This window comes from Nicotiana tabacum, chromosome 14 (genome assembly GCF_000715075.1).
Source record: "Nicotiana tabacum cultivar K326 chromosome 14, ASM71507v2, whole genome shotgun sequence".
NCBI lineage: Eukaryota > Viridiplantae > Streptophyta > Magnoliopsida > Solanales > Solanaceae > Nicotiana > Nicotiana tabacum.
In genome coordinates, this window is record NC_134093.1 from 114,521,155 (window position 1) to 114,549,117 (window position 27,963).

General features: G+C 36.4%; 1 protein-coding gene, 1 long non-coding RNA gene and 1 other non-coding gene across 3 annotated transcripts; 2 read left to right on the top strand and 1 right to left on the bottom strand.

The window, feature by feature from the left end:
* Position 1: 1 nt before the first annotated feature.
* LOC107782508 (uncharacterized) lies at positions 2-5,482 on the top strand. The gene is made up of 3 exons (XR_001647246.2): positions 2-1,332; positions 4,448-4,525; positions 4,660-5,482. It is a non-coding gene; the product is annotated as an uncharacterized LOC107782508 (long non-coding RNA).
* Positions 5,483-7,045: 1,563 nt separating this feature from the next.
* Positions 7,046-11,133, bottom strand: LOC107782504 (sesquiterpene synthase 12-like). The gene is made up of 7 exons (XM_016603386.2): positions 10,884-11,133; positions 9,922-10,198; positions 8,811-9,183; positions 8,314-8,532; positions 8,058-8,196; positions 7,698-7,946; positions 7,046-7,350 (listed from the first exon to the last, which is right to left on the bottom strand). The coding sequence occupies exons 1-7, from the start codon at positions 11,124-11,126 to the stop codon at positions 7,057-7,059; spliced, it is 1,794 nt and encodes a 597-aa protein (XP_016458872.1). The 5' UTR covers positions 11,127-11,133; the 3' UTR covers positions 7,046-7,056.
* Positions 11,134-26,497: 15,364 nt separating this feature from the next.
* On the top strand, positions 26,498-26,604 carry LOC142169327 (small nucleolar RNA R71). The gene has a single exon (XR_012699035.1). It is a non-coding gene; the product is annotated as a small nucleolar RNA R71 (small nucleolar RNA).
* The last annotated feature ends 1,359 nt before the right edge of the window (positions 26,605-27,963 follow it).

A 27,963-nucleotide genomic window follows, 5' to 3' on the forward strand; every position in this document is an offset into this window, starting at 1 on the left:
AATTATTTCAGATTGTCCTCTTTTAATGAGACTCTGGTACATATGTTTTGTCTGAATATATAATTAAACACCTTAAGTGTTATAATTTTTCATTTAGACACCTTAAATAGCTCTTGTTCGAATTGAACAACTATAATAAGCCTAAAGTTGACCAATCAAACATATTTTTCTGATAGTTGTGCCAAGTAGAATACTCTTTTACTTGATATTCCGACTGTAGTTTGCCAAAAAATAAACCACAATTAGTAGGTTTTTCTAAGTAAAAACATACTAATTAAGAGATAAAGTGTTAATGAGAATATATTTATGTGTCGAAAATACTATTAGAACATCAGTAGAGGACAATGAATACGATTAAATTTAAAACTTTTTTTCTTTGAAAAATGAGGAGAACACTGAGTGTTTTGTTGTTGTTGTAAAATGAGGAAGGAAAGCCTTGGCGTAACCGGTAAAGCTATTGTCATGTGATTAGGAGGTCATGAGTTCAATCCGTGAAAACGGTCTCTTGTAGAAATGCAGTGTAAGACTGCGTACAATAGATCCTTGTGGTCTGCCTCTTCCTCAGACCCCAACCTTGTGGTCCGGCTCTTTTTCAGACACCATCTATAGTGAGGAACTTAGTGCACCGGGCAGTGGCGGAGCCACCTTATAAGGAGGGGTGTCAAATGACACCCTTCGCTGGAAAAATACACAGTGTAGGTAGGTAAAAAAATAAATTATATGTATATACACTATGTATTGATTCCCCTTAATTTTCTGATATGTTTACATTTATATATTTTTACACCCCTTAACGAAAATTCTGGCTCCGCCACTGACACCGGGTTGCCATTTTTCTTGTTGTAAAATGAGGAAACGAGATTTTATAAGAAGTACAAGTCTAGGACTAGGGGGGTAAATATACCAATTACAACATATGGAGTACAATACAACATTACAATAAACTTTAGTGGGGCAAAAGAAGAAAAATAAATTCATCTAAAAAGCATCACTTTTAAAAAAAAGCAAAGAGCCAAAAAGCAAGAAAGACAATAACAGACATAAATTCCATTATTTTCGTTTCCTCTGAAAATCTCCGGCAAGGCTAGCAATCCACCGGAGGGCTACGCCGCCGGCGACGATTTTCTCGAGCAAATTCTGGCTATTCCTTCTTACTCTAGCCTCCCGGTAACTGATATTGGTGCCTGTGCTTCATCGGAAACGACGTCGTCCAATTCAGTATCTGGTGTCTCTCAGCTCCAGCAGCCGCCGCAGCCGTTGTTTCCGTTGGGGTTAAGCTTAGATAATGGCGGTGATGACGTCAGCAGCTCCGGAGCTTTTGCAGTGAAGCACGTAAGTGTAGTAAGTACTAGTTTGTTAATGGAAGCTCAGAATTTATGCTTCTTCCGTCCTGATCCGTAAGGCAAGTGTACTTAGCTGATTTTAGGAACCTACCTAAAACTTAACTTCAGACCTGAGATCTGGTGATATGTACAAATATCTGTTTTTAGAACCTTATTATAAAGAATAGCCTAGATATATAAATTATTTAAAGTTTAGCTTCCTCATAATCAACTTCAGACTCGACGGTCTAAATTTGCAAATCGCGCTCACCCAAAGCCTAAAATCAGAGGTCAGGTCGGAAGTTTGAATATAGTTTCGGTCTAATAGCCTATTTGGCCAAGCTTCTTATTTTGAGGCAAAAATATTTTTTTCTAAAATTAAGGTGTTTGGCCAAGCTTTTGAAAGGAAAAAAGTATTTTTTGAGTAGAAGCAGAAGCAATTTTGGAATAGCTTCTCTCCAAAAATATATTTTTGAAAAGTACTTTCGAGAAAAATAAACTTAAAAATAGTTTTTTAAAGCTTGGCCAAACACTAATTGCTGGTCAGAAGTGTTTTTCAAATTAATTAACCAAGCACAAACTAAGAAAAGTACTTTTGAGAAAAAATACTTCTCAAAATAAACTGAATTTTGTAGCTTGGCCAAACGGGCTATAAATTTAGGACCCGTTTGGCCATGAGTTTTGCCAAAATAAATTTGGGATTTATTTGGCAAACACATGTTTGGCCATAGATTTTGCCCATATTTTGGCAAGATCCCAAATCCCAAAATCACCTCAATTGCTGATTTTGGGCCAAAACATGACCATTTTATTTTTTAAAATTTTTAAATATTATCCCAAACTTTTGTAGTTTGTAAAAGAGCCCACATTTAAATAATCACCTCAATTTCTGCTTGTTCCTGCATCTTTCTTTGTATCTGCTCTCGAAAGAAACTGAGATTGATATCTATTTTGAGGAAGCTGTGACTACCCACTTGTAATTTGTCTTGCAAAAATATAGTTTAGCTGACGAAAAATTTTCACCAGCAGTGCCTTTCTTGCTTAACCCCAGCTTTCGCAAGATATTCGTTCATATGACCGGAAAAAATCAAGTCGAATGGTTTAACGACTTAAAGAAAAATTGAGCTAACTGTTATTTTCATTTTGTTATGTTGTACTCTAATGCATGAAACGCTGATGCTAATTATTTTAGTTGTACGTTGTGGTGTATGCATGATTGTAATCTGAGTAGTGACTTCCTATGTGTAATATGAGTAATGACTTCCTATGTGTAATCTGAGTAATGAAGGTTATGTATATACAAGATAGCAAGTTTGTTTGTTTGGTACTATTGGGTATTTGTGATAGTTTTTGGAACTTGTGGGTATAAGTCATGTTTTATGTTTTTTCAAATAAAAAGTGAAATATGTTTTGAAAAATCATGTCCAAACACATTTTTATCTTCAAATCAAACTTCACCCAAATCAGAATTTTCAAAACAAATTTGGGAATTTATGGCCAAACGCTAGCTTAGGCTCTGGCACTCGATCTTCTGAAGTTGACCTGAAGGTCTAAAGAAGAAGAAGAAGAAGTAGCAGCAGCAACAAGAGCCGTCTAAAGTTACCAAAACTGGCTAAACTTTAAGTAGTTTTTAAAATGTAACACCCCAGACTTAAGACAGAGTCCTACATCGACAAAACACAAGAGGGATGCTGGGAAACAAGCCTTAGACCCTAGTGACGCATTTTAAACCCGTGAGGACCCAGGCCCAGAGCGGACAATATCACTAGCGGGCTGAGCTGTTACAGATGGTATCAGAGCTACTCTTGTGTCAGTCTTGCCGATGGTGGGTCAGAGTTCAACTGAGTTTAGGCAAATCCCGATTAGGCAGGGCAAACCTCTGTGCTGAATGTAGGCGAATCCCATGCGGTGGGGCAAACCTCAGCGAGGACGCTGAGTCCATGAGAGGGGGTGTATGTAACACCCCAGACTTAAAGACAGAGTCCCACATCGGCAAAACATAATAGGGATGCTGGGAAACAAGCCTTAGACCCTAGTGACACGTTTTAAACCGTGAGGGCCCAGGCCAGAGCGGACAATATCACTAGCGGACTGGGCTGCTACAGATGGTATCTACTGGCTTAGCTGATGACTCTAGCCAATATATTCCATGATAAACAGTTTCAAATCTTGCAATTTGGAGTTATCTGCAATGACGCTGGTTCTTCTTACTTTTCGTTTCCCATATGCTACCATCCTGGTTTTGGATAATGGGAACATAATAACCGGCGTATTGGCATGGAAACATAATAAGCCACCCCCCACCCCCACAAAACAATAAAATTAAAAAAACAGTTTAAGCCATTCTATTTAGTTTACAATCTGTATGAGAATCTCAGTGGTGGTGTTTAATAATTCTTTCTTTGAGTATAGCTTTGCCAACCCAACTACCTTGGGATTGTGTTTAGTCGATCGATTGATCAATTGAATAGTTTCTTCGATGGACATCCATTCTGTGAGTTGGGATGTAAATGATTTTGCAGAAGGTTATTGACTTAATATCACCTTAACCCCTTACTGTGCGGAGGATTAAGCACTGTAGTTCCATTAATTTATTTGGCTGCCTTGCAAGTTGATTTCGCCTTGCGGAATCCTAATGAGCAACTATACTCTTCATAGTTTTAATCTTTGCTTGATAAGTCAAATTGCAGGTTATCCTTGCATCAATCTTTCTAAAAGTGTGTGAAAATAATCGGAAAGGAAGAATGGATCTCGTTCAAAGCTGGTTCAACTTGTTTCTTGCCATAATTGAAATTTCTCTTCCACTTTTTCCTCCCATTAAACAAATAACCTCGCTGAGGATGGATGGTGGCAATCTTAAAGTCTTCTCTGGTGGCAATACTATGTAATGAATTTACTGACTGAAACCTTTGATTGAATGACAATGGTTATCATTGTAGTCCTGCTTAAAGCTCTTAATCTTTTACCACTTTTTTCTGGTCCTTATTGTAGTCAAGGGAGTTTTGGCCGTAGTAAAGACTGAACAAATTGAATACATTGATAACCCCCTTATTAGTTCTTTTAGATTCCCTGGTTTTCCTAATTTTGCTAGTCCAATAAATGATTTGCCTTAAATCTGCCTAAAGGTACTGAGCATGAGTAGGCTGGGAGGAGCTAGCGCGGTGGCACAACTTGTTACTGACATTCCATTGCAATCTGTTGAGGTAATGAACAGAGACACTTTTTCTTACTTCTAAATTACTTTCATCATTGAAAATACCTTTATACAGTCTCTCATAGCTCAACTGTAAGATTGTTTCATTTGCTTCAAGACTTAATTATTTCATCAATTTCTTAGGGGGACAGTGGTGAAAGTCGATCCAATCAGCATGTCTGGGACAAGTGGTCCAATGCCGAAACTGATAGGTTATGTGCTTTCGCGTTTTAATGATTTAACAAACTTTTTATGAGAACCAGATAGGGAACCTGATATCAAGTCTCAAAGTGCTCGGAACAACAAGTCACATGTCTGGCACAAGTTCCAATAATATCAGTTAAAGGAACAATAGAGGGAACAGATGGCTATCAGTTCCTCCGGTCACAGTACAAGTCAACTCCTTACAGCTGTTAAAGCTGTTGCTGCACGATACACGCAACAGTGCAACAGTCACTTTTTGAAGCATGTTGTGTATCGGATACTTGCTTACATCATTCCAATGACCTCACTTATATATTACCAACATGAGGCAAGAGATCAAATACACTTGCAAAAACCCTAAAATATCAATTCTCTCTCAAGTGTGCAACCGCCCTGATTCTCTATAAGTCATTGAAGAACAAAGAAGCAACAGACCAACAGACCATATCCCAGCATTGAGTACATCATGTGTTCTTAGTATTGTTGTATCTTTGTTAATGTCATTCATTTGTAACTACTACTTAGCTTAGTTAATTAGAAGCATCTCGTAGGATATCTTTGTAAATCATAAACCGTGTGTTTGTGTTTTGACTAGAGTTAGTCAAAGTGGTGTCTTTTGTAATAGAGTTATTACAGAGAGGCTTGCAATATAATTATTGCAAGTAAGGGAGGATTAAGAGTTTAATTCCTAGGTTACAATAGGTTGTAATCTGAAGTTTGCTCGGTGTAGTGAAGCTAAAATAGTGTAGGTTGTAGTTTTTAATCCCGTGAGCTGAGAGTAACTAGTTTCTCTATACAGTTTGGTGGACTCTTAGTTTACAACAGAAACAGAACAAGAAGTAGCAAAGCTGATGGAGGAAGATGTTGGAGAAGGCATGCAATACCTTCAATCCAAATCACTCTGCACCATGCCCATTTCACTTGCCGCACTTATCTATCCTAATCAGCTAACGGATGATCAATCAGTGGTCAAGCCAGAACCAGCAGCCCCACGTAGACTCCTTACTTATTGAACGTGCCATCGCGAACTCCTAATGGCTTTGCTGCCCACCCTCCTTTATATCTGTACCTATAATCTCTTGTATTACACTCTAAAATCCATGGCAAATGCAATCAAAGTCAGATGCCACAATTTTTGCTTTTACCTCAACCATTGGCCGTAGGGGTGTACATAGATCGGGTTGGTTCGGTTTTGATAAAAACCGAACCAAACCAACTACTATATCGGTTTGGATTGGTTTGATTTTGTCGGGTTTTTCGGGTTTTTTGTTACTTAAATATTATTTCAATCTTACTTTGTTAAATATTTGATAAGTAAATATATATTTAGTAAAAACATAAAAAATTGACAAACATATTATCGATTAAAATTATGGGAGAATTCTATTAGTAACACATAATAGTTATTTTTTTAGTCGTCTAACAATAATTTTTCGTTGATATACACTTTCAGGTTAAACCGAATTTAGTAATTAAACATAAAGATCAATATGATACATAAATATTAATAATCATTTCACATTCGAAAAAGATATATGAATTTAATAGATCTTAACATATGATATGAATATGGAAGAACAAAGAGATAGACGCATTTCAGTAACACTTAATAAGAAAGTGATAATAACCCATTATTTAAGGTCAATAAATATGGAGCACTTCATATTCTATTAAAATTTATATCCCGCAAGAGAATCCCAAATATTTCTAGATATTTTTTAAAGAAAATTCTATATAAAATCTTAAAAGTATATATAAAAATTATATATTTATATGTCGGATTGGTTCGAATTTTTTTTACTCAATACCAAATCAAGTCGGATTTTTTAATCGGTTTGGTTTGACTTTATCAACTTTCTGAGTTTTATCAACCAAGGCATGCTGTCATACCTTGAACAAAGCCAGCACTTAAGAAAGCACCCAATCCATTTCACCATTTGTAACATTTTTGGGAGAAGTGTGTTTTTCCAAATTGTGTGTCATTAGCTACCATTTCACCCTTATTGGTGTTCTTGTTGATATCATACCTTGAACAAAGTCAGCACTTCAAAAAAACACCCAATCCATTTGTAATATTTTAGGGAGAAGTAGGTTTTTTCAGATTATCTGTCATTAGCATTGTGAGTAGTGGGGGTATTGTAAAATTGATCAACTGATGCTTGTAAAGTGTAGTGTAAAGGACAGTCCGGTGCACTAAGCTCCCGCTATGTGCGGGGTCCGGGAAAGGGCCGGACTACAAGGGTTTATTGTACGCAGTCTTGCCCTGCATTTCTGCCAGAGACTCTAGCAAAGTGTAGTGTAATTAGAATATATTATCCCAAGGTGCCCCTGCATTTGTTATATGTCGATAGATTCGACAAACAACAAAGTAATTAGGTCTTTAACTTTGGATTTGGGATTTGTGTATCCATCATCATCTTTGAAAAATGTATCAACCAATCTTGTATAATTTAAAGTTCGTTCAAGGACAAACATTGGTACTGCAGTAGGGCGAAGGAGTTCCTTATTTATGCATTTCCACGCATTTGTAATGTTTTTCCACATCTCAACATATGCTTCTTGCTTTGAAACTCCATATTCTTTCATGTAGCACTCCACAAATGAAGCAACATGTCCTCTTTGTTGTTCAACCTACAACATAATATACTTCAATATCTTCATTAATATTATACAATATTTTACCATTTTAATCAGTCTTTTCTAAAGTTTCATAAATCACTTTAAGTAAATGTGCTCATTGAAGTTGTAATTTATCAAGCATGTCTATTTATTATATCATGCAAAAGTGCCACCTAGACTGGAAATCGGAGTGAGAAATATTTTTTTTTTTTTGGGTCGAGAGTCTATCGGAAACTGTTTTTCTACCTCCACCTAGTTGTTGTTTTTGTATTGTATTTAGGGACAAAATTCGCGAATTAGGATGACTAATTGTTGATTCTGGATATTATATAAAATGAAAATTATATTGTTATACTTACTTCGTGATCGGCAATATCGTCCATTAATCTGCAAATTGTTGATGAAGCTCGAAGAATCAAAGGTTCATTTGCCAACCATTCAAAAGTCTCTTTTGTTATAAATTCTTCCATAACAACCAAAGAAATTGTTCCATACATCATACCCGTACAGCTTACAAGTCCATTTTTCATATACTCCTCACATTTTGGAATGTAGTTAGCATTCAACCATTCAGCTTCCTTAAAATAGGTTGCCACCAACTTTTTCATCTAAAAAGGTAACATAAAAAGTACTAATAATTCAAAATTGTGATTCTTCCTTACAACTTGGTTTAATTAATTAACTTATTGAGTAATAATTAATGTAACTTAATGGGTTACCTCTTTTTTCGCATAGTAGATGCGATCTGCTTTACCTTCTTTGGCCAATACTTCTTCCATTTCATTGAAAACGTCGAGAAGGCCTTGATAAATAGGTCTCAGATATGTCGGTAATGAATCCATGGCACCTATGTCCCATCTGCAAAGTCTAAGCTGTCATAATATATTTCTCTATAACAACATTTTACTATAGTAGTTTAAAAATGTCAGAACAAATGGCGCTGTTATAAAAAAAATTTAATATATATAATTTTACCTTTGGATAGCATCCGTGAAAAGCACAAGCTCATCAAAAGTTGCATAAGCATCATAAGTGTCATCAATGATGGAGTTAGTTTTGACTACTTTTGTTATCATTCTTCTTGAACGACTATACTGAGGTTCAAAATATATTCCCACCATCCAAAAGTAAGCTTCTACCAATCTGTCCTTTGCATATGGAAATTTGTTTGCAAAATCCAAATCTTTCCACCAGCTATAGATATCACAACAATATTAACATACTTAAACTTTAGGTGTTATTAATTAGCGCGAGTTACAGTCAAACATTTTTATAATAGCCTCGTTTGTTTCGAAAATTTTTGGCTGTTATAATAAAGTGTTGTTATATAGAACATGTATTATAATCTAACATAAAAGATTGGATCCGAAGAAAACTAGGCCGTTATAGTGAAGTGTTGTTATAAATGATAGTTTTTATAGAAATGTCTGACTATTCTATAATTATGAAGATGATAAGAATGGTAGATATACCTTGTTAGCTCGTTAAGCTCTTTCCGGTGAAGCTTTTGTAACATGTTAAAGTCCAACTTTGCAAATTTCAAAAGCAAATCATTATGTGCTTCAATATTTTCATAAATGTATATGTATTTCCTTGCTCCCACCCTTGGTATAGTTTTGCGAATAGGCTGGCTTAAGGCTTCAGTAACTTGTACCTTAAGCGAGTTACTCAAATTCGGGATCATGGACTCGAGATGAGTGGTGGTAAAGATAAGAGATTCTTCTAGAATTTCCTCGTCGTGCACGCTCATATGTGCTGCTTCATACAAACTCAGTAATCCTCGAACATCATTAGTATGATTTTCCTTGAATTTTCCGTCATGGTTAGTGAATTGCTTGAACACATCTGGTTGAACACCATGTTTATATTTTGAAAGAAATGAATTTCGTTAGCTTCAAGAAATTAAACCCTAAGTTATTACAACAACAACCAAAAAACAATCCACTGAAATCCTACAAGTGGGGTCTGCGGAGTATAGTGTGTATGCAGACCTTAACTCTACCTTGTAAAGGTAGATGGCTTGTTATCAATAGACACTCGACTCAAGAAAAGCATAGTCACAACAGTGTTAAAAGAAATATAGTTGCGGAGAAGCCACAGAAAAAGAAGTAAACCCCAAGTTATTATTGAAAAAATTACTAGTAGTACATATCTACCAAAAGAACTTAAATAATATTCCTATAATAACTATTTGATTTCACAGCTAGTTAAGAAATTTACAATTTCCACATTTAGTTTTTTAAGATTTTTAAGTATAAGGACAAAATCAAAATGTATAATACAGAAGTCTTCTATATAGAAGCAGATCTCGAAACTCGCTATTCTCTGCACAAATAAGATGCAATAACAAAAGGAAGGCGAGCTTTGGAGCAACGGTAAAGTTATCACTTTGTAATCTACAATTTACGTGTTCGAGCCATAAAATCAGTTATTAATACTTGTATTAGGATAAGTTGCCTGCATTACACCCCTTGGGTGCGGCCCTTCCTGACCCTGCGTATACACGAGATATTTTATACACCGGACCCCTTTTAACAACGAAAAAAATGAAGCTGTGCGGGAAAGGGCAGAAATATAAGGTACCTGAAGACATGTAATTTCCTTGTTGCCTCGCAAGTCGAAAACGAAGAGCAACAACATAAAGGTTGTGTTCATCGTCTTCTTCACTATTTTGGGACAAATAAAAGATGTTTTGAATGGAGTTTTCAATCTCATCATTGAAATGATATGCTAATCCCAATCTTTGAATTGTGTCAATCAAGACAAGTTTTTGTGTACTATTATCTGGAGTTTCTACCAACATTTTCCTACCTATTTCTTTTAACTCTTCATGTTCATTTTTCTCTAGGCTAGTAATTTCCTGCAAGGCAGAAATTGAGCATCAGGGCGTATCCGCAGTTATAATGTCGGGTTCATCTTAACTCAATACTTTCACGCGAAGTATAAACTTATGTGTAAAATTCTAATAAAATTACAACAAATCCTTAAAGGTTGAACCCATAAAATTTAAATCTTAGATCCGCATATGTTGATCATTATTTATTAGTTTTGAATACATTATTAGATATATAGTGAAAATCTACATAAGTTTTTACAAAATAGTACTATTCCATTCGTTTCAATTTATTTGAACCTTTTCGGAGTATGAGGGTCAAATTAAATATTTTTTAATGTGACGAATATATATTCTTTAAATTTTTTGAAATAAAATTTACACATTTAGAAACTACATAAAAGGTATTGTAAGTCACAACAATTAAAAATTCAAAATTTTTAAAATACATTTGCAAAAAAAAGGTTAGAGAAAATCTTGTTTGACTCCCTAGATAGTAAAATATTCATTCTTTATTGAGACGGATGGAGTATTAAATTTCAAACTCATAATTTCAAAAGTACGATAAAGACCAATCTTAAAGGTTAAACCTTCCAAGTTTAAATGCTTGATCCTGTCTCTAATAAAATTATAACATCTTTATTCCTTTAAACATTTAGATAACAAATTCAAATAGAATATAAGCATGTGATTACATATGTATGTGACTTACTGTTATTTCAGAATTGTAGGAGAGAAAATGGTCACCCCAAATGGTTGAGTGAAAATCTGCCAAATGACGCGAGCTTGAAGAAGGATTCATTGCTCGCTTCATTCTTCTTTCTCTCTCTTTTCTCCTCCCTCCAATAGAGGCATATGATGAGTGTATAACTCTGAGTTCAAAAGTACTGCATCTCCAAATATTCGACTGAAATTTTGCAAAGCGAGGAAAGATTGGAGAAATTGATTGACTCATCTCTCTTTCTCTCGCCAGACGAGTTTTCTAGTTCCTTTGCTTTCGAGTTTTGTAGCCAAAAATAAGGGCAGCATAGCATACAATGTTAGAATTTGGACTTACTTTAATTGGTTATAGAAAGTAGCTCAAGTGGTGGATAAATATAAGGCCTAATATTAAATACTATGTGTAAGGATAAGTGAGGCCGAATAATAATTGGCATGTGATGGGAATACACTCTTTATAAATAGAGGTCAACCCTCCCTTTCCCTAGCTATTAGAAAACCTTTGCCTCTTGAATACGTGATAACGATAGACATCCTATCAGTCCAGTTCTTCGGGTTGTACATGTGTCAATGGAGTTGAACGGTACGCTTCCTTAGACTCTAACTTGAAATTAATTGTGGATGGTGTTTTAGTCTTTACTATGGTTGCTAATTAATAATCTTACATACAAAATATCCCGTGGTCAAGCAGGATCCGAGAAACACCGCATAAAGCATCCCGAGTTTTGTAGTTAATTGTCATGGCCCGCCACATCATCATGCCACTTGGCATATATATTTCCATATGGAAATCTTACATATGAAATATACTAACTATGATGACCCGAAAGGTCATATTTAAATTTAATATTTATTTATGTGTTCAGACACACAACTAAAAAATCAGGTTTTAGCAACGGACAAATTCTGTAGCTAAACATAATAATCCGTCGCTAATCTCATTTAGCGACGAATTAGCAATGAATTATCAAGAAATTTTGCTAGCTACGAGCGTTTTAGCGACAGATTAGCGACGTCGTTCGTAGCTAATTCTAATTTATTTTTTTTAGTGACACCTTGAATAGTACCACTTAGCATTCTTCGACTTAGGTGCGCAGTCCGTATATTTTTTTCGGAAAGCTTTTATGTGAAAAATTAAAAACAAATGAGAAATAATGCCTTAAAACTCACTTAAGTTGATTTTGGTCAATATTTTAAGCAAACGGATCCGGATCAGTATTTTAACTATCCCAGTAGATCCGTATTGTAATTTGGGACTTGGGTGTATGCTCATAATTTAATTTGGAAGTCCCTAGCTTGAGTTATCGCCAATTAAAGAAAATTAGAAGTTTGAAAGCTTAAAGATTTTAAAGTTTGACCACAAATTAACTTTTATTGATATCGGACTCGGATTTCGATTCCAAAAGTTGGAATAACTCTGTTATGTTGTTTAGGACTTACATGCAAAAATCTAGGTCATTCCAAACTGTTATGACATGTTTCGGCGCTAGTTTTAGAATTTGAAATTTCATTAATTCATTAAGTTTGAATCGAGGTGCGAATTGCAGTTTGACATTGTTTGATGTGATTTGAGGCCTCGACTATATTCGTATGATATTTTAGGACTTGTTGGTGTATTTAGTTGAGGTCCCGGGGGTCACGGGTGGAGTCTGAATGGTTAACGGATCAAAATTTGGACTTAGAACAAAGCTGGAAGTTGCTGCCTAGTGATGCAATCGCACCTGCAGAACTTTTCTCGCAGGTGCGAGCTCGCAGAAGCGAAGTGGGAAGGGGCAAGACAGTGTGTGCAGGTGCGGAGCCTTGACCACATCCGCGAACCCGCAAAAGCGGTTTGTCGATCGCAGATGCGCGTGTGACCGCAGAAGCGGGAAGGCAACCGCAGAAGCGGAGAAAGGCCAGTCTTGGCAGGAACCGCAGATGCGGTGGATTCTCCGCAAAAACGAAATCGCAGATGCGGTTAAGTGTCCGCAGGTGCGAAAGCACTGGACAAATTATAAAAATAGAGGGTTCCGACATTTTTTGTCATTTTGGACATTTTCAACACGGGTTGAGGCGATATTTGAGCGATAATTCATAAAAAAACTTGAGTTAATTCACTTGTGATCATTGTTAGTCAATAATATTGAATTATCATCGATTATTCCTACAAGATTACGTGTTTTTGAGGTGAAATTTAAAAATTTGGGCATAAGGATTTGAAAGTAAGATTTGGGGATTTGAAGGCCGAGTTGATGTCGGAATTTGATAAAATTTATATGGTTAGACTCGTGGTTGAAATGGGCGTTCACATTTTGTAACTTTTGTCGAGTTTCGAAATATGGGCCCCATTGTTAATTTTTGAATTGAATTTCGAAATTTTATTGGAAAATTTAGTATTTTCATATAGAATTGGTTTCTATAATTCGTGTTGAGTATATTGAATTGTTTGTGACTAGATTCGAGGCATTCAAACACCAATTCGCAAGGCAAAGGTTTATTGGAATCTTGAGTTGGTTGCAACGCGAGATAAGTGTCGTGGTTAACCTTGACTTGAGGGAGTATGACTTGTTTGTCTATTTGCAACGTGATTAATGTACGGGTATAATGTATATGTGAGGTGACAAGTACTTATGCATTGTGGTTGAGTCAAAGCATGCGGGTGGAGTTTGTTTATTGTGAATAATTGCCTATTTAACTAAGATTTTCCGGCTTAAGTTTATTATTTGTTTATTTGATCATTTCCATGAAATTGTTGCTAATTTAATTATTGTTGAATATTTTGGAAGGTGAGGTCGGTATTGTGGTATTGAATTGATTGATAAGTATAGACCCCCGCATTTAAATACTCTTCCGAATTTATATTATCATTTCATGGTAAGGAAGAGTGTAAAAGCACGAAGGGTGATGACGTACCATTTATACTATTTATATTATTATTTTCATGGTGAGAAAGAGTGTAAAAGAACAAAGGGTGATGTCGTGCCATTTTCACATTTATTATTTATTGATTTATAAAGTGAGAAAGAGAGTCAAAGCACGAAGGGTGATGCCGTACCATTTAAATTGTCTATTCATCATACTGTGGCAAGAAAAAGAGTTAAAGCATGAAGGGTGATTTCGTGCCATTCATATTATTTATTTACCATTTCATGGGAAGAATGAGAGTAAAAGCACGAAGGGTGGTGCCGTGTCGTGCCATTGTTTTTATATTTCGGCTACCTATTTTCTTGTTGGTGCATTATTTGGCTGCTACGTGACACTTTCCTGGCTGAAAATTTTATACCATTTTCCTTCACATGTTCCCTCCCAAATTTGTAAAATTTGTTAATTATTGTGTTCAATATTGCTTCGTATATGTATATACTTGCACAGGTTGTTTACGTATGTGTCTTGTTATAGCCTCGTCACTACTTCGTCGAGGTTAGGCTCGACACTTACGGAGTACATGGGGTCGGTTGTACTCATACTACACTCTGCACTTCTTGTGCAGATTTTGGAGTTGGTCCCAGCGGTGTACCATAGACTTGCTCAGATTTAGCTACCCAGAGGAGACTTGAGGTATAACTGCACAATATCTGTAGTTCTGAAGTCCCCTTCTACTTTATCTTAGCTGTGTATTATCTTTCAAATAACTTGAATTTTATTCAGACCTTTATTTGTATTATTCTAGTAGCTCGTGCACTTGTGACACCAGATTTGGGGATGTATTTGATGATTCAGTTGTTATGGTCTTCCGTATTTTATTTCAGTAGTTGACTTCCGTTTAATTTGATTTGTTTAAAAAAAATGGCTAAGATTATTTTAACGTTGGCTTGCCTAGTAAGTGAAATATTAGGCGCCATCACAGTCCCAAAGGTAGGAATTTCGGGTCGTAACACTAACACATGTGGGAAGGTTCTAGAGAAATATGGAGATTTCTCGTGAAAGACCTTAGAACCCTATGGAATTGCTAGGAAAATCCTTAGAAGATTCTATCTATTTAGAAAATTCTAGAGAAGAGATTTACTTGTAAATAATAAGGGTCTTGTATAATAATAATTATTTACTCACTAGCCCCTAGGAGACTAGTATATAAAGTGGGCTATTCATTTGTAATCCATCAAGTAAAACAATTCAAGTTCTCTCCAATACAAAGCTTCTTTTAGCAATTCTCTTGTGTTCTTTCTAACATTCCCTTAGCGATCTTGAGTGTATTTAGGATGACTTGGCATAGCAAGAACATGAGCAAGTTGTGCAACATCGTGAGCGAGTTGACAAGTGCCACATGTGTACTTAGTTAACGACTAAGGACGTTACAACGTGGTATCAGAGCAAAGGTTGCAATTAAGGGAATGACGAACGACAGAGAAATTAATGCTGCCAACACCCAAGCCAATATCATCTAGGATGTTGTTGGCAAGAACGACCGTAAGAAAAAAAGGAATGCCATCAATAAGAGCCATGAGGTACCTCCATAGGTTGTGCCAAACGAAGGAAGTATGTATCCGAGTATACTACCTTAATATTAAAAATCTCATCGTTGTCCGAGAAAGATTCCCTCTTCTACTTCATTGAGGGTTGCAAAATTGGGCAAAGCAGGAGTTAAAAAGACAACAAGTAGCTAACATGGAAGAGGTCATAGTTGCGGCCAAGTCGCTCATTGACTTCAAGATGGAGCTTTCCAAGTCCAAAGAAGGCAAAGCAGAGAAGGGTGGGGGAGATCATGAAAATGACAGGGGGGAAGGCATAGTCGTGGTATACGAGGGCAATGGCAAGGGGACATCCCCTAACAGACAAAGGTCCAAGATAAACGGCAAGGGGCCAAAAAACAGTAGCGAGTACGTGCCTAAGGGAGGGTGCTACTTCTGTAAAGGATCACATTGGACAAGTGAATGTCCAGAGTTGGGGAAGCTTGCAGCAATGATCAGGAACTTTTCTCAGGCACACAAGGGTGACACAGGAAGGACCGCCTGCATTGGGGGAATGCTCTTGGAATCTAAGCCGAAAGTAGAGGATTCCAAAGCCTATCTTGGCGGCATGCAAATGAAACATGGTGGCAACAAGAAAAGTTGGGCGGACATAGTTGAAGAGGTTGGTGAGTTACAAGTGATGGCATGCTATCGGACTTAGACGATGCACCAAGTAGAGGAGTCAAGTTTGCTTGCAGGGTTGGGACCATGAAGGGCAGCCAAATAGGGAGTTGAAGCATGGACTCAATGCTTTAGAAGCTGCTAGACTTGGTTGAGTCATCGGGAGATTCAGTCCAAGATCAAGGAGAGGCATCTGATGGGCAGAGGATCAAAACCATCATTGCTTGCTGTCTAAAGTACAAGGGCAAGAAAAAATGTGACAAGTACCTTGTGACATGGGATGATGAACCACTCCATACGGCATCATAGCTAATGGACAAAGATATCTGACAACGCCAAGGCGAGATGCACGCGTACGTGTCGATGCTTTGTGCCGAGGGCGGCAAAAAATTAGGTTTGGGGAAAGTGTCATGGTCCGCCACATCATCATGCCACATAGGTGCCGCTTGGTATATATTTTTGCCATATGGAAAGCTTACTTATGAAATAGACTAACACATGTAGGAAGGTTATAGAGAAATATGGAGATTTCTCATGTAAGACCTTAGAACCCTATGTAATTGCTAGGAAAGTCCTTAGAAGATTCTAGCAATGTAGAAAACTCTAGAGAACGAACTTACTTGTAAATAATAAGGGCGTTGTATAATAATAATTATTTACTCACTGGCCCCTATGAGACTAGTATATAAAGGAGGATATTCGTTTGTAACTCATCAAGCAAAACAATTCAAGTTCTCTCTAATACAAAGCTTCTTTTAGCAATTCTCTTGTGTTCTTTCTAACATTCCCTTAACGATCTTGAATGTAGTAAGGCTGACTTGGCATAGCAAGAACGTGAGCAAGTTGTACAAGGTCGTGAGTGAGTTACCAATGCCACACGTGTACTTAGTTAACGACTAAGGACGTGACATAATACTCATAAAATGCAGTTTAGATAATTGAACTGAGATTTGCACAAGAGGATGGCGTCTTAGAACTAGAATGAGGGGTCAATTGGTTGGTGAGCAATTATTTTTCTAGTTTTATTTTAGTGCGTCCAAGAGATACACAAAAAGAAACTTAAAAATAAAATAGAAGAAATATTTGCAGGCTCATTTTTTTCTCCTCTCCCTACAGTTCAGTTTCATATCATCCCCAAATATTTGAAACCAAATGAAATCGAGCATATAGTCATTTTTTATAAGATTATAAATCATCCCTAACAATTCTTTTCATTTCTTTGCGATTGAGTAGTGAATATCGAGCCAATGTTGTTCTTGATTAAAAAATCGTCACACAAATTAATTCAAATTCTTAATTAATTCTATTGTCAATTAAAAAAAGATATACTATGATATTCACATAGTATAAAGTTAAATAAAACATTTAATATACGCTAATAAGGAGAGATCGGATGTTAAAATATATTGAAATACAAACTCGAACTTTTATGAACTTAAACTATCTCAACACTTTCACCTTAACCTGTTAATTAACCATTATCAAGACTCTGCATATTCTATTATGTTATTTTGTATTTTGACTCTGTTATATACAACAACAACAACAACAACAACAAAAAACCCTATTTGATCACATAAATGAGGTTTGGGGAGAGTAGTATATACGCAGACTAACCCTACCTCATAGATATTGAGGGGATGTTTCCGATAGACCATCGGCTCAAGGAACATTTTCTCTGTTATATATTTACATATTTTGTGCAGATTTACCCTAGTACGAACGACATTCATGAGGGAGCTTAGCAACTTGCTCAGAGACAGATGCCGATTTAGGATTCCTATAATATGGGTTTATTACTACATAAATGATCTTTATTCCTCTAGGTAAATAATTTTGCATTCAACCAAGTGTATCATTCAGCCTTTTTAGAACTGGGAAACAACAAATCATATTAGATCAATTTTATAAAATATGTAGATAAATTTTTTAGTTTAACGGAGAGCACGTGTCTTATATTTTATGCGGTAAATTCGGATACACATGACCATGGGTTCACGCGTCTCAATTATCTATCCAAATTTATTCGGATACCGAAAATAGAGTGGAAACTAAAAAAAAAATGTCACTTGCTTTGAGATCAACTAATGCTTCCAAGAATATATTGTATTTTTCCATGTCTGTCGAAAGTTAGTGTATTATATACCATCTTTTTATTGTATTAGGTGTATTGGGATAAGAGTCTTGCAGTTGATGTGATATTATAAAACGTCATTTCTCACTATGGTCCAATTCTTATCAATTCAACTATTCAAGGGCGCCATATGCAGAATTTTGTTTTTATAAAATTGTTAATATTACAACTTCATGGAAATCATGAGTCGTGTAGTATTTACTTTTAATAATTAATGAAGCCTGTAATAGAAATATCAATAACTTTACATAACTGTCACAATTTAAAAGAAATATAATAAATTCGTAGCATGAAATCCAATATTACAGTTGTGGCAGGAAAATATTTATATTTGTAGCACATAGTTCCATTAAAATAGGAATATTAATTATTAATCTCTAAACATAAACAATTTGAATGGAAAGTCAATAATTCTTGGCACAAAAATCATGCTTTTTTTTCTCTTTATCTATTAGCTTTCCTTCCTTTTCTTCATCTTCTTAATTTTATTTTCTGCCGAAACCAATATATTTTCTAAATTTGTTCCATTCGTTTCTTTTTAATTATCTTTCTTAAGTTTTTCTCTTCCTTCTTTCTTCCTTTCTTTCTTTCTTTCTTTCTTAACATAAATATATTACTTTGATAATAATATACGTTAATATATACAAAACATATATAAAAAATATATATATTGAATTAACACATATAAAATATACAAAACATATACATAAAAAATACATCTTCAATTAAGATGACACTTAGATATGTGAAATATACATAAAATGTATATCTTAAATTTAATTAAGATGGCATATAAATATACAAAAAATATATATATAAAAAATACATCCTGAATTAAAATGTCACTTGACATATAAAATATATTTGAAATATACATTAAAAATACATCTTAAAATAAGATGGCACTTCAAAAATAAATATACAAAAATTATATACATAAAAATACATTTTGAATTAAAGTGATACTTGATATACAAAGTATAAAAGACGTATAAATCAATACATCTTGAATTTAGGTGGCATTCACATATGTATCGAATTTTCAAAAATAGAGTGAAAAAGATGAATGTTGGAAAGGGTTGTAATATACTAATAATGAAAAAAAAAGTGTTCTTTATGGAATAAACAATAAATGATGATATTTTTTAAAATAATAATTAAAAAAGGATTGTGTAAAAACTCATAAATATTTATATTTAGTTATCGCTTAGGTAGAATGTCTCGTTTCACGTTTTTGCCTTTTAAAACCTTGTTCATAAACTAATGAGCCCAATCACTGTAATGATCTTCATTTCATTCACAAAGCTGAAATAGGCCTTTTGTCACAAGCTACACGTAATTACCTTTAGCCAATTATTTCCAATTTTAACATTTGGTAGATGTGAAAGTTACGTGCATATTGGAAGAGGAATGAAGTTTCTTTATTGTTTACCACAAAAATAGTAACAATTAAATTTGTACACGATTTAATGGATACATAATTTAATTCAATACGAATAATTAAGAATAACAGATAAATGAACTAAAGACAAAATAAACGATCAAACCAATCGCAATGTGATGACCAAGCCTGATTTTAGATTGAAAAGTGGAACTCGTTCTTGATTGGACCCTCGGTACAAACTCGGTCGCGAGTGAAGAAAAGAACAAATGAGTAATGCCTTGAACAATGGCTAGAAGACAAAAATAATTTTTATTGCTTTGAATTATGTGTTACAATGTGTCAGACTAAATAAAAACTTTCCCTTTATATAGTAGGAGAATTTCAGTTCTAGTACATGTCTAAAAAAGGATAAAAATCTTCTTCTCCCGGTAATTGTTGATCTATAACTAATACCGAACGGGAATCGTGCCGTAATATCCGCTTTGAGGGCGAATATTACGGCCCCATATCCGTCATGCATAACTGTTCACTGCGACTCCCGAGGTCCAGAAGCTATCCTTAATCCGGGGTACGTCGCTTTACCATGTCTGATCTCAGATACATCGTTCATTCTTCATGGGTCTCGACACGAGGGTTCCTGGCCTCGATTATAATCGCGCCGGGTCGTGCTTCCCATTCGCTCTCTCATCGGGAAATCGGAGAAAACTTTACCCCCGATTTTACCCGTACACAGATAATCCTCTTATTTTTTGGAGAATAGATTTATCGAAGCGACGGGAAGCGATAAATTAACCCCGGTTCCTTTTTTCGTACGTTACAACCGAGTTGATGGGTCAGCGAAATATCTTGTTAGTCGTGTCGTTCTGACTTCGGACACGTGTCAGCCGCCGGTTGACTGTCCTCGAATGCGAAATATCATGCATTGATTATCCTTTCTCTATAAAAGCTCCGACCCCTTTTCCATATTTTTACTTTCCGACTCTAGAGCTCTTTGAGTTACCCTCGAATTCTCCACCTAACTCTAACCCCTTCAAATCTTCATACATTGCTTTCTAGATCTTCATATCTTCATCTTCATCTTTAAATTTTCATATTTCATATTCAAATCTTCAAATTAGACCTCCATACCTTCATCCCCATCTTCAAATCTTTATCCTCATCTTCAAACCTTCATATTTTCTAGAATCTGATGGCAAAAACTTCCAAATTCATGCCTCAACAAACCGCCCCTTCAACTTCCAACCCGGCCACAGATGCACAGGTGACCGCTCCTGAGGTGGTCTCTAAGCCTCATTTGAAGAGTTTCGTTCACGGGGAATGTTCTATTGAAAACGACTTCAAAGTCGAGAAGGCCTACAGTCAACAAGACCGAGGCTAGGGAGTATGGAGGTACATATGCTCCGTTACTGAGGACACACTCCCAACAGTCCAGGTGAACTGCAACTGGGAGGGCAAGGAGGTGGTCGTTCCCGGGCCCAACGAAGACATCACCACTCATGTGGAGGGGTATCTAAGTGTTTACACTTACCCCTTCACGCTCGCCCCGATGGACCCTATAATACTCGGCTTCTGCAAAAGGTACGAGGTTTACCTTGTGCAGATTCACCCATCCTTTTGGGGGATCGTAATCCTCCTCCGCCACTTCGTAAACAATATTGAAGCACCTCGGTTCACCCTAGGCCACCTGCTTCATCTTTACAATCCCTGAATCTTTCGAGGGGGGTTGATCAAGCTCGTTCGTTTAGCAAGTAAATCTCCATTCTCGAGCATCCATGGAGATCTAGATCGAGGTTGGCAGGGGAGGTTTGTTCGGGTGAAAACTGAAGACCTCATTCCCCCCAAATTTCTACTGTTCCCTAAAAAATGGTATTGCGGCCAAACGCACACGCAAGTATATGCGGTCATCAAGTAATAAAGTGACTAAAATTCGGTTGTCGAACCCACGAGGACTTGTGATTAACTATTAACTAAATTAGACTATCCTATTATCTAAGCAAGAATTAAACATAGAAGTATATGACTCTAATGGAATTAAATTAAGAAGTAAATAAGTAGTGAACTTTGAACAAAAGAAGAGTATATTTTTATGTTAATCAATATGATGAAAATGATCTAGGGTCATGGGCTATCTAACAATCCTATTGTATTCTTCAATTAAATCGACTAATTAATTTATCTGATTTATCGGTTGACGGAGTTAATATTGATCATAAGAATCTGTCGATCTCTTACTCACCTATTCAAGCTAACCCAACACCTATATGTATATAGAGTTAGAATCAACAAAAACGTATTCGTAATTCCCGTATAGTAATCAAGCAAGACAATTAGCATATGTCTATCCTAAGCGCGAATCTATTCCCCCATACCCGAGTTCAAGAACATGCTCTACCCTATCCTATATGCAATCTAGAATTCCCACTTTCGAGTTAAACTCTAGATTCTTGGATAGTATTTAATTGGTGATCAAATAATTAAATAATTAAGCTCAACATTGAATAAATAAACCAATATGATAATTCAAGAAATCAAAATTAATTTTCAAATAACAATAGTCATGAAAGAACCACAATCCTAGAACGTGAGTTTAGCTCCACATAGACATGGTAGCCAAACAATAAATCATACAAAGAAATATAAAATTACTAAGTTTGGTGGAAGAAAGATGGAATCTGATGAATTCCAGCCTCCACGGCGACTCCGTGCTCTCTCCTCGTCAAAAGTTACTCTAAAAAACATCCTCTCCTCCCAAAATAGGTTTAGGACCCCTTTTATATGAGTTGGGGCCGCCTTGGGTCGAAATAACTAAGTCCTAGGCGAAATAGGACAAGTTCCCGTCACCAACGCCCAAGGTAGCGTGGGGAGCTAGGAATTTTGAGCTGCTTGAATTTGGGCCACATGTAGCGCCCCACGCTAACATGGGTGCTACAATGTGCCAATTTTCTATTTTATTCACTTTTTGCTTCAAATCATGCATCTTTGTCCCACATTGCCTCCGGATGATTCCTATACATAAAAACACCACGAATTAGCACAAATTATTACATTACACATCCGAAATCTACGAAACATGAGTAAACTATGAGGTTATATGCACATAAATATAATATCAACATCCCGCACTTAAGCTCTTACTCGCCCTCGAGCAATGGAACTACAAACTACACCCCAACAACGTACATCTCAACTAGGGAGGAGCAATTCAATTTTCAATCATATACTCTACCTTTGACTATAATCGATACCGGCAATCAAACATGGACATAAGAAATTCACATTCTTCCCGTTTTAAACATGCCCAAGTATACACAATGCAATTTAACCAATTCAAATAACCTATCCACAACCACCCTACCTCAAGAGCCGACTCGTTACCACTAAGCACCTTCAACTCGCGCACTCACCCAACAAGAGAAGTTCACAACATTATCAATCCGTCATGAGATCATGTTCCCTCACCAACAAATAAGAGAGTGAATACATAGATTGTCCACACATTCAAATATGACTTTGAACATAAATTAAGGAGATCACGCAATTGAACAAAAGTCATTCACTCTCACAAAAAAATCTGCGTGCTTCCCGTGGCTGTACCATAAGCTTTCCCGTAGTGTATATCTCTACTAATTTAAGCTAGCCAAGTCTAGGATCAATTAGGACTTTATGGGTTGTAATGTAGGCTAAGGGATAGGTAGGACACATTTAAGAAGAGTGACTAACCCTCATAAACACTTTAATACACGACATTCAAGAATTGAATACATATTCTTCTCAATCAATTCACTCGCCACAAATCATACAAAACATAGCCCTTTCTTCGATTAAGCACTTCTACATCCCCACTAGCACGAATTAGTAAGATTAGGAGATGTGTGTTTTTCTTCCTTTTGACTATCAACATTAATTGTCTATTTTTTTTTTTTTGCAATTTTTTTTTCTCTTTTTGTTTTCTACACACACTCCATACATTAAGGTTCATTGGCTTGTGGTATTTTTCACAACTTTAGTGCACCATATGGGCCCTTTCATGGTTTCACTCAAAAGCTACTTCCCAAATCTCTCACCTTACTTCTTTTAGCGCCTAAGTTCCTTCGGCGGTAAAGGTTTAACAAGCTCAAATTAAGAACAAAATAGGGATACGGATTGTGTGTGGGTGCCAAAGAAAAGATCTATAGGCTCAAAGGGGCTAGTAACAGGAAAATTTTATTTGTAAGTGACAAGCACATATGTGATCAAGCAAAAAACGCCTACATCATATCCTACACTAACACAACTTAATGATTTCGCTGCGATTTAACACACATGGCAAGTTTGAGACTACATAGGATAGCACAAAATAACACAAATTCTCACATACACACATTGCACATGACTCAATCAAAATAGTTCTGTTCAACTTTCAAGTCAAGTAAGCACATATAATTGAAAAATTTTAAGCAATAATGCATTAAGTGACATACAAGTCAAACAACTGAGAAAAATGCATCACAGAGTAGGCTTTTTATTTTACTTAGGCATCACAATTCAAATCAAATACAACAGAAAGACAGAGCGCATTCCATAGCCTAATATACCAGCACCAAACATGTCAACAGGTATCTCAGAGCAACTCAGTTTTCTTCCTATCTTACTCCTTAAAAAAACCTGATTCAAGCTACACCCTTGGAAAAGAACCGACGCCCAAAGAAAAACTAAGGGATACTACCTAGATATTTAAAAGAATAAAATAAATTATTTTTGGTATTTTTAATCGGACGTTAATCCCTCAAGAAAACTGTCCAAAAGATCCGTCATTGGAAAAAGTCCGAGCTTTTATATTTTTTTTTAATTTTATTTTTGTTTTTTAAAGTCTACTACTGTAAAATAGACTATTTCTAACTATGGGTTCTAAAATAAAACTAATGAAAAAATAGTTGTATACAATTATAAGTCAGAAAGTAGTTTCCTCACCCCTAAACTTATGATATGCATAGTCCTCGATGTATGATCACATAGAAAAAAATATTAAAATAAGGATAAAAATACCCCTGAGACCCTCTAGGGCCTAGCTAGCACATGATCCTCAATATTAAGGGTCGGGTCGACCCCACACTTAGGCGCAACATGCTCCTCAGCTTCAACTTCGGGTACTCAAACTTCCCTTAATCTGCAAAATAAAAAAAAATAAAAAAATACAACACATAAAAAAAATATATATATATATATATATATGTTGGGTTGCCTCCCAACAAGCGCCTTATTTATAGTCGTGGTATGACTCTGCTACTCTACTCAGGATGGGCGCTTTTGCCTCCTCCTCTTTCCATAGAGTTTTGCCTCCTTGCGCGCTCTAGGAGGATCTCCTCTTTCCTCTCTAGCCCCTTTCTCTTTTACCTTTACACATTCAGCTCGCAACACCACCTCTTCTAACTCGATTTTATTTTTCATGCCAGTAGGCTCCATATAAGAACCTTGCTCTATCAACTTTGATTCTACCATGGAGATTATGCATAAATCCTCATAATACTTAGGAAGGTTGAGCGCCTTGTACACATTAAATGTGATTTCTTCATCACACACTCTCATCTTTAGCTTGCACTCCCTTACATGAATAAGTGCCCCTCTGGTCTCCAAGAATGGTCGCCCCAAAATAATTGTAACTTCCTCATCGGCCATGTAGTCAAGAATAATAAACTCTGCGGGAAAGACGAACTTCCCTACTCGCACCAGCACATCTTCAATAATTCCTTCAGGCACTACTAATGACCGATTTGCTAGTGTAGTAGGTCTGGGGGCTCCAAGATCGAGCTTCCTGAACACTGATAATGCCATTAAATTAATGCTCGCTCCCAGATCGCATAAGGATCTACCAACCTCGTGTTTTCCAATCTCCAAGGGGATTGTAAAACAACCGGGATCCTTCAACTTAAACGGGAGCTTACTCTATACCCTAACATTGCACTCCTCAGTAAGTGCCACTGTCTCAAACTCTGTCAACCTCCTTTTGTTAGCCACAATATCTTTGATGTACTTAGTATATTTTTGGATTTCACGTAGCACATCAACCAATGGAAGATTCAATTGAATTTGGCTCAGCATATCAAGAAATTTGTTGAACATCCTGTCATCACTTTTCATATTTAATCTTTGTGGGAGGGTAGGTGGTGGTCTTGCAATTGGAGTCTTTTCACTTTCTTCAATTTCTTTCTCAGCTTCTCCCGCAGTTTTGGGGATCAGTCACCCTTAGGACTCACTTTTTCTTTCTTTCTTTTTGGGACTTCTTCTAATTCTTTGCCATTCCTCAAAGTTACAGCATTTACCTGAGGATTCTTATCGGTATCACTAGGAAGGGCCCCTGTAGGTCGAGTATTTTGTTGTGTAGCCAACTTGCCAATCTGCCTCTCTATATTTTAAAATTCACTCCTCAATTGCTGATTATCTGTTTGAAGTTGTTGATTATCAAGTAATGGTTTTTTCAACAAATCATTAGTGCTTTATTTTACTTGTTATGGTGGCCTTTCGGGCTGATTGTAGTTTCCTTGGGGTTTATATTGATTTTGACTATCCTGATTTCTACCCCAAGCGAAGTTGGGATGTTTTCTCCAGTTTTAATTGTAAGTGTTCCCATACTGAGTATTCTGGTTCATCGAAACCTTGTTGTGTTGCCCCACATAATAAACGGATTCAGGATTCAATGGACAATGGTTACTCATGTGGCTTTCTCCACATATCTCACAACATGTAGACATTTGTTGCCCCTGATGCATTTGCTTCACTTGTTGCATCGTCATCTTATTTACATGATTGGCTAACTTTTCTATATCTGTTCTCATGGATGAGAAATCATCAAGCTCAATAATACCTGCTGCCTTCTGTTTAAGTGCTCTCCATGGTTACCCGTCTCCTTGCCAAATGTTATTGTTAGCCGTGAAATTATTAAGAAGGATTTGGATTTCAGTGTACAACCTAGCCATGCAACTACTCCACATGCTAAATCAAGATTTATCCTAGATGCTTTGTCTAACCCATCAACAAAAGTTTGGCCCAGGACTTCATCAGTCTGACAATGATGTGGGGAACCTCTGAGTAGCTTTTTATATCTCTCCCAGGCTTGACGTAGAGTCTCACCATATTTTTGTTGAAACCCCAGAATTTGGCTTCTCAGTGACTTTGTTTTATTTATGGGAAAGAATTTGATAAGGAATTTCCGTGCTAGATCATCCCATGCTCGGATTGAGTTTGCTAGCTCTTTGTTCAACCACTCCTTTGCTTCCCCTAACAGAGAAAAAGGAAACAAGGCCAATCTGACATAGTCCATGGGGATGTTCGAATGTATGTATCCGTAATCTCCAAAATATTCTATATGTTCCTCTGCGGATCTTCATGAGATAGACCCACATATTGCCCTGTGGACTAAATCAAATGCACCATCTGTTTGAGCTCAAAGTGTCCCGTGATGTCAGGTTTCACAATTGCCTGAGTCATGTTCACGAGACTAGGCTTCGCTACCTCAATCACCCATCGCTCTTCCTTTTTCGCCATCTCGATTGGTTGTGGTTGGACTACGATGCCCAACTCTACAATTCTTGCTCTTTCTCTTGCTTCCGACTCCCTCCTTGAACTATGGACGAGTCTTTCGAGTTCAGGATTAAAAGGCGAAAGATCGTCCAAACTGTTACTTCGTCTTAACATTCAATGTGAACAACTGTGGAGTCAGAAACAACAAAACAAATTAAATATCGAACAAAAACAACTAAAAGCTTATTTTAGACAAGTAGCTAATTTCTAAATCTCCGACAATAGCGCCAAAAACTTGTTGGGTCCAAATGAACTGTCACGACCCCAAATTTCCTCCGTAGGATGTCATGATGGCACCTAGTCTCTAAGACTAGGTAAGCCTATCAATGCAGAATAATAATAAATATCTGAAATAAATAAACTACAATTCAAACAATTTCAACTCCCAAAACCCGGTAAAAATAAGTCACAAGCTTCTAAGAATTTATTTTCAATGCCTCTATATGTCAAGGTCTAGATAAAATATAAGGAAGCAACATTAAATGATAGAAGGGGACTCCAGAGTCTGCGGACGCTGGCAGATATACCTTGAAGTCTCCGTGCGCAGGTAACTCAATAACGTCTAGGCTAGTAAAATATACCTGGATCTGCACAAAAAGATGTGCAGAAGCGTAGTATGAGTACACCACAGCGGTACCCAGTAAGTGCCAAGCCTAACCTCGGTAGAGTAGTGACGAGGTCAGGTGAGGCCCTACTGGAATATAATAATGGCATGGTAAAATGTTTATCAATGTAGTAAAATAAAATGACATTGAAAATGAATCAAATAGTATGTCACATTTAATGACACAAAATAATTGCAAATAATATCTCGTGGAAATCAAAACAGAATTTCCTTCAACTTTATGAAAATCACAATAATAATCAAAGGCAACTACGGCCATAAATCAATATCAACAAGGGCACTCCCGAGGTACCGCCTCGTAGTCCCAAATCATAAATAAATTCA

What these genes read in the sequence shown, in the direction of transcription:
- LOC107782504 (XM_016603386.2), bottom strand. Translation starts at nt 11,126, where the DNA reads ATGAGTCAATCAATTTCTCCAATCTTTCCTCGCTTTGCAAAATTTCAG. An exon ending in AGGAAATTACATGTCTTCAG is followed by an intron (nt 9,184 to 9,921) that starts GTACCTTATATT and finishes GTGTTCAACCAG; the next exon opens with ATGTGTTCAAGCAATTCACT. An exon ending in TCTACTATGCGAAAAAAGAG is followed by an intron (nt 7,947 to 8,057) that starts GTAACCCATTAA and finishes TTACCTTTTTAG; the next exon opens with ATGAAAAAGTTGGTGGCAAC.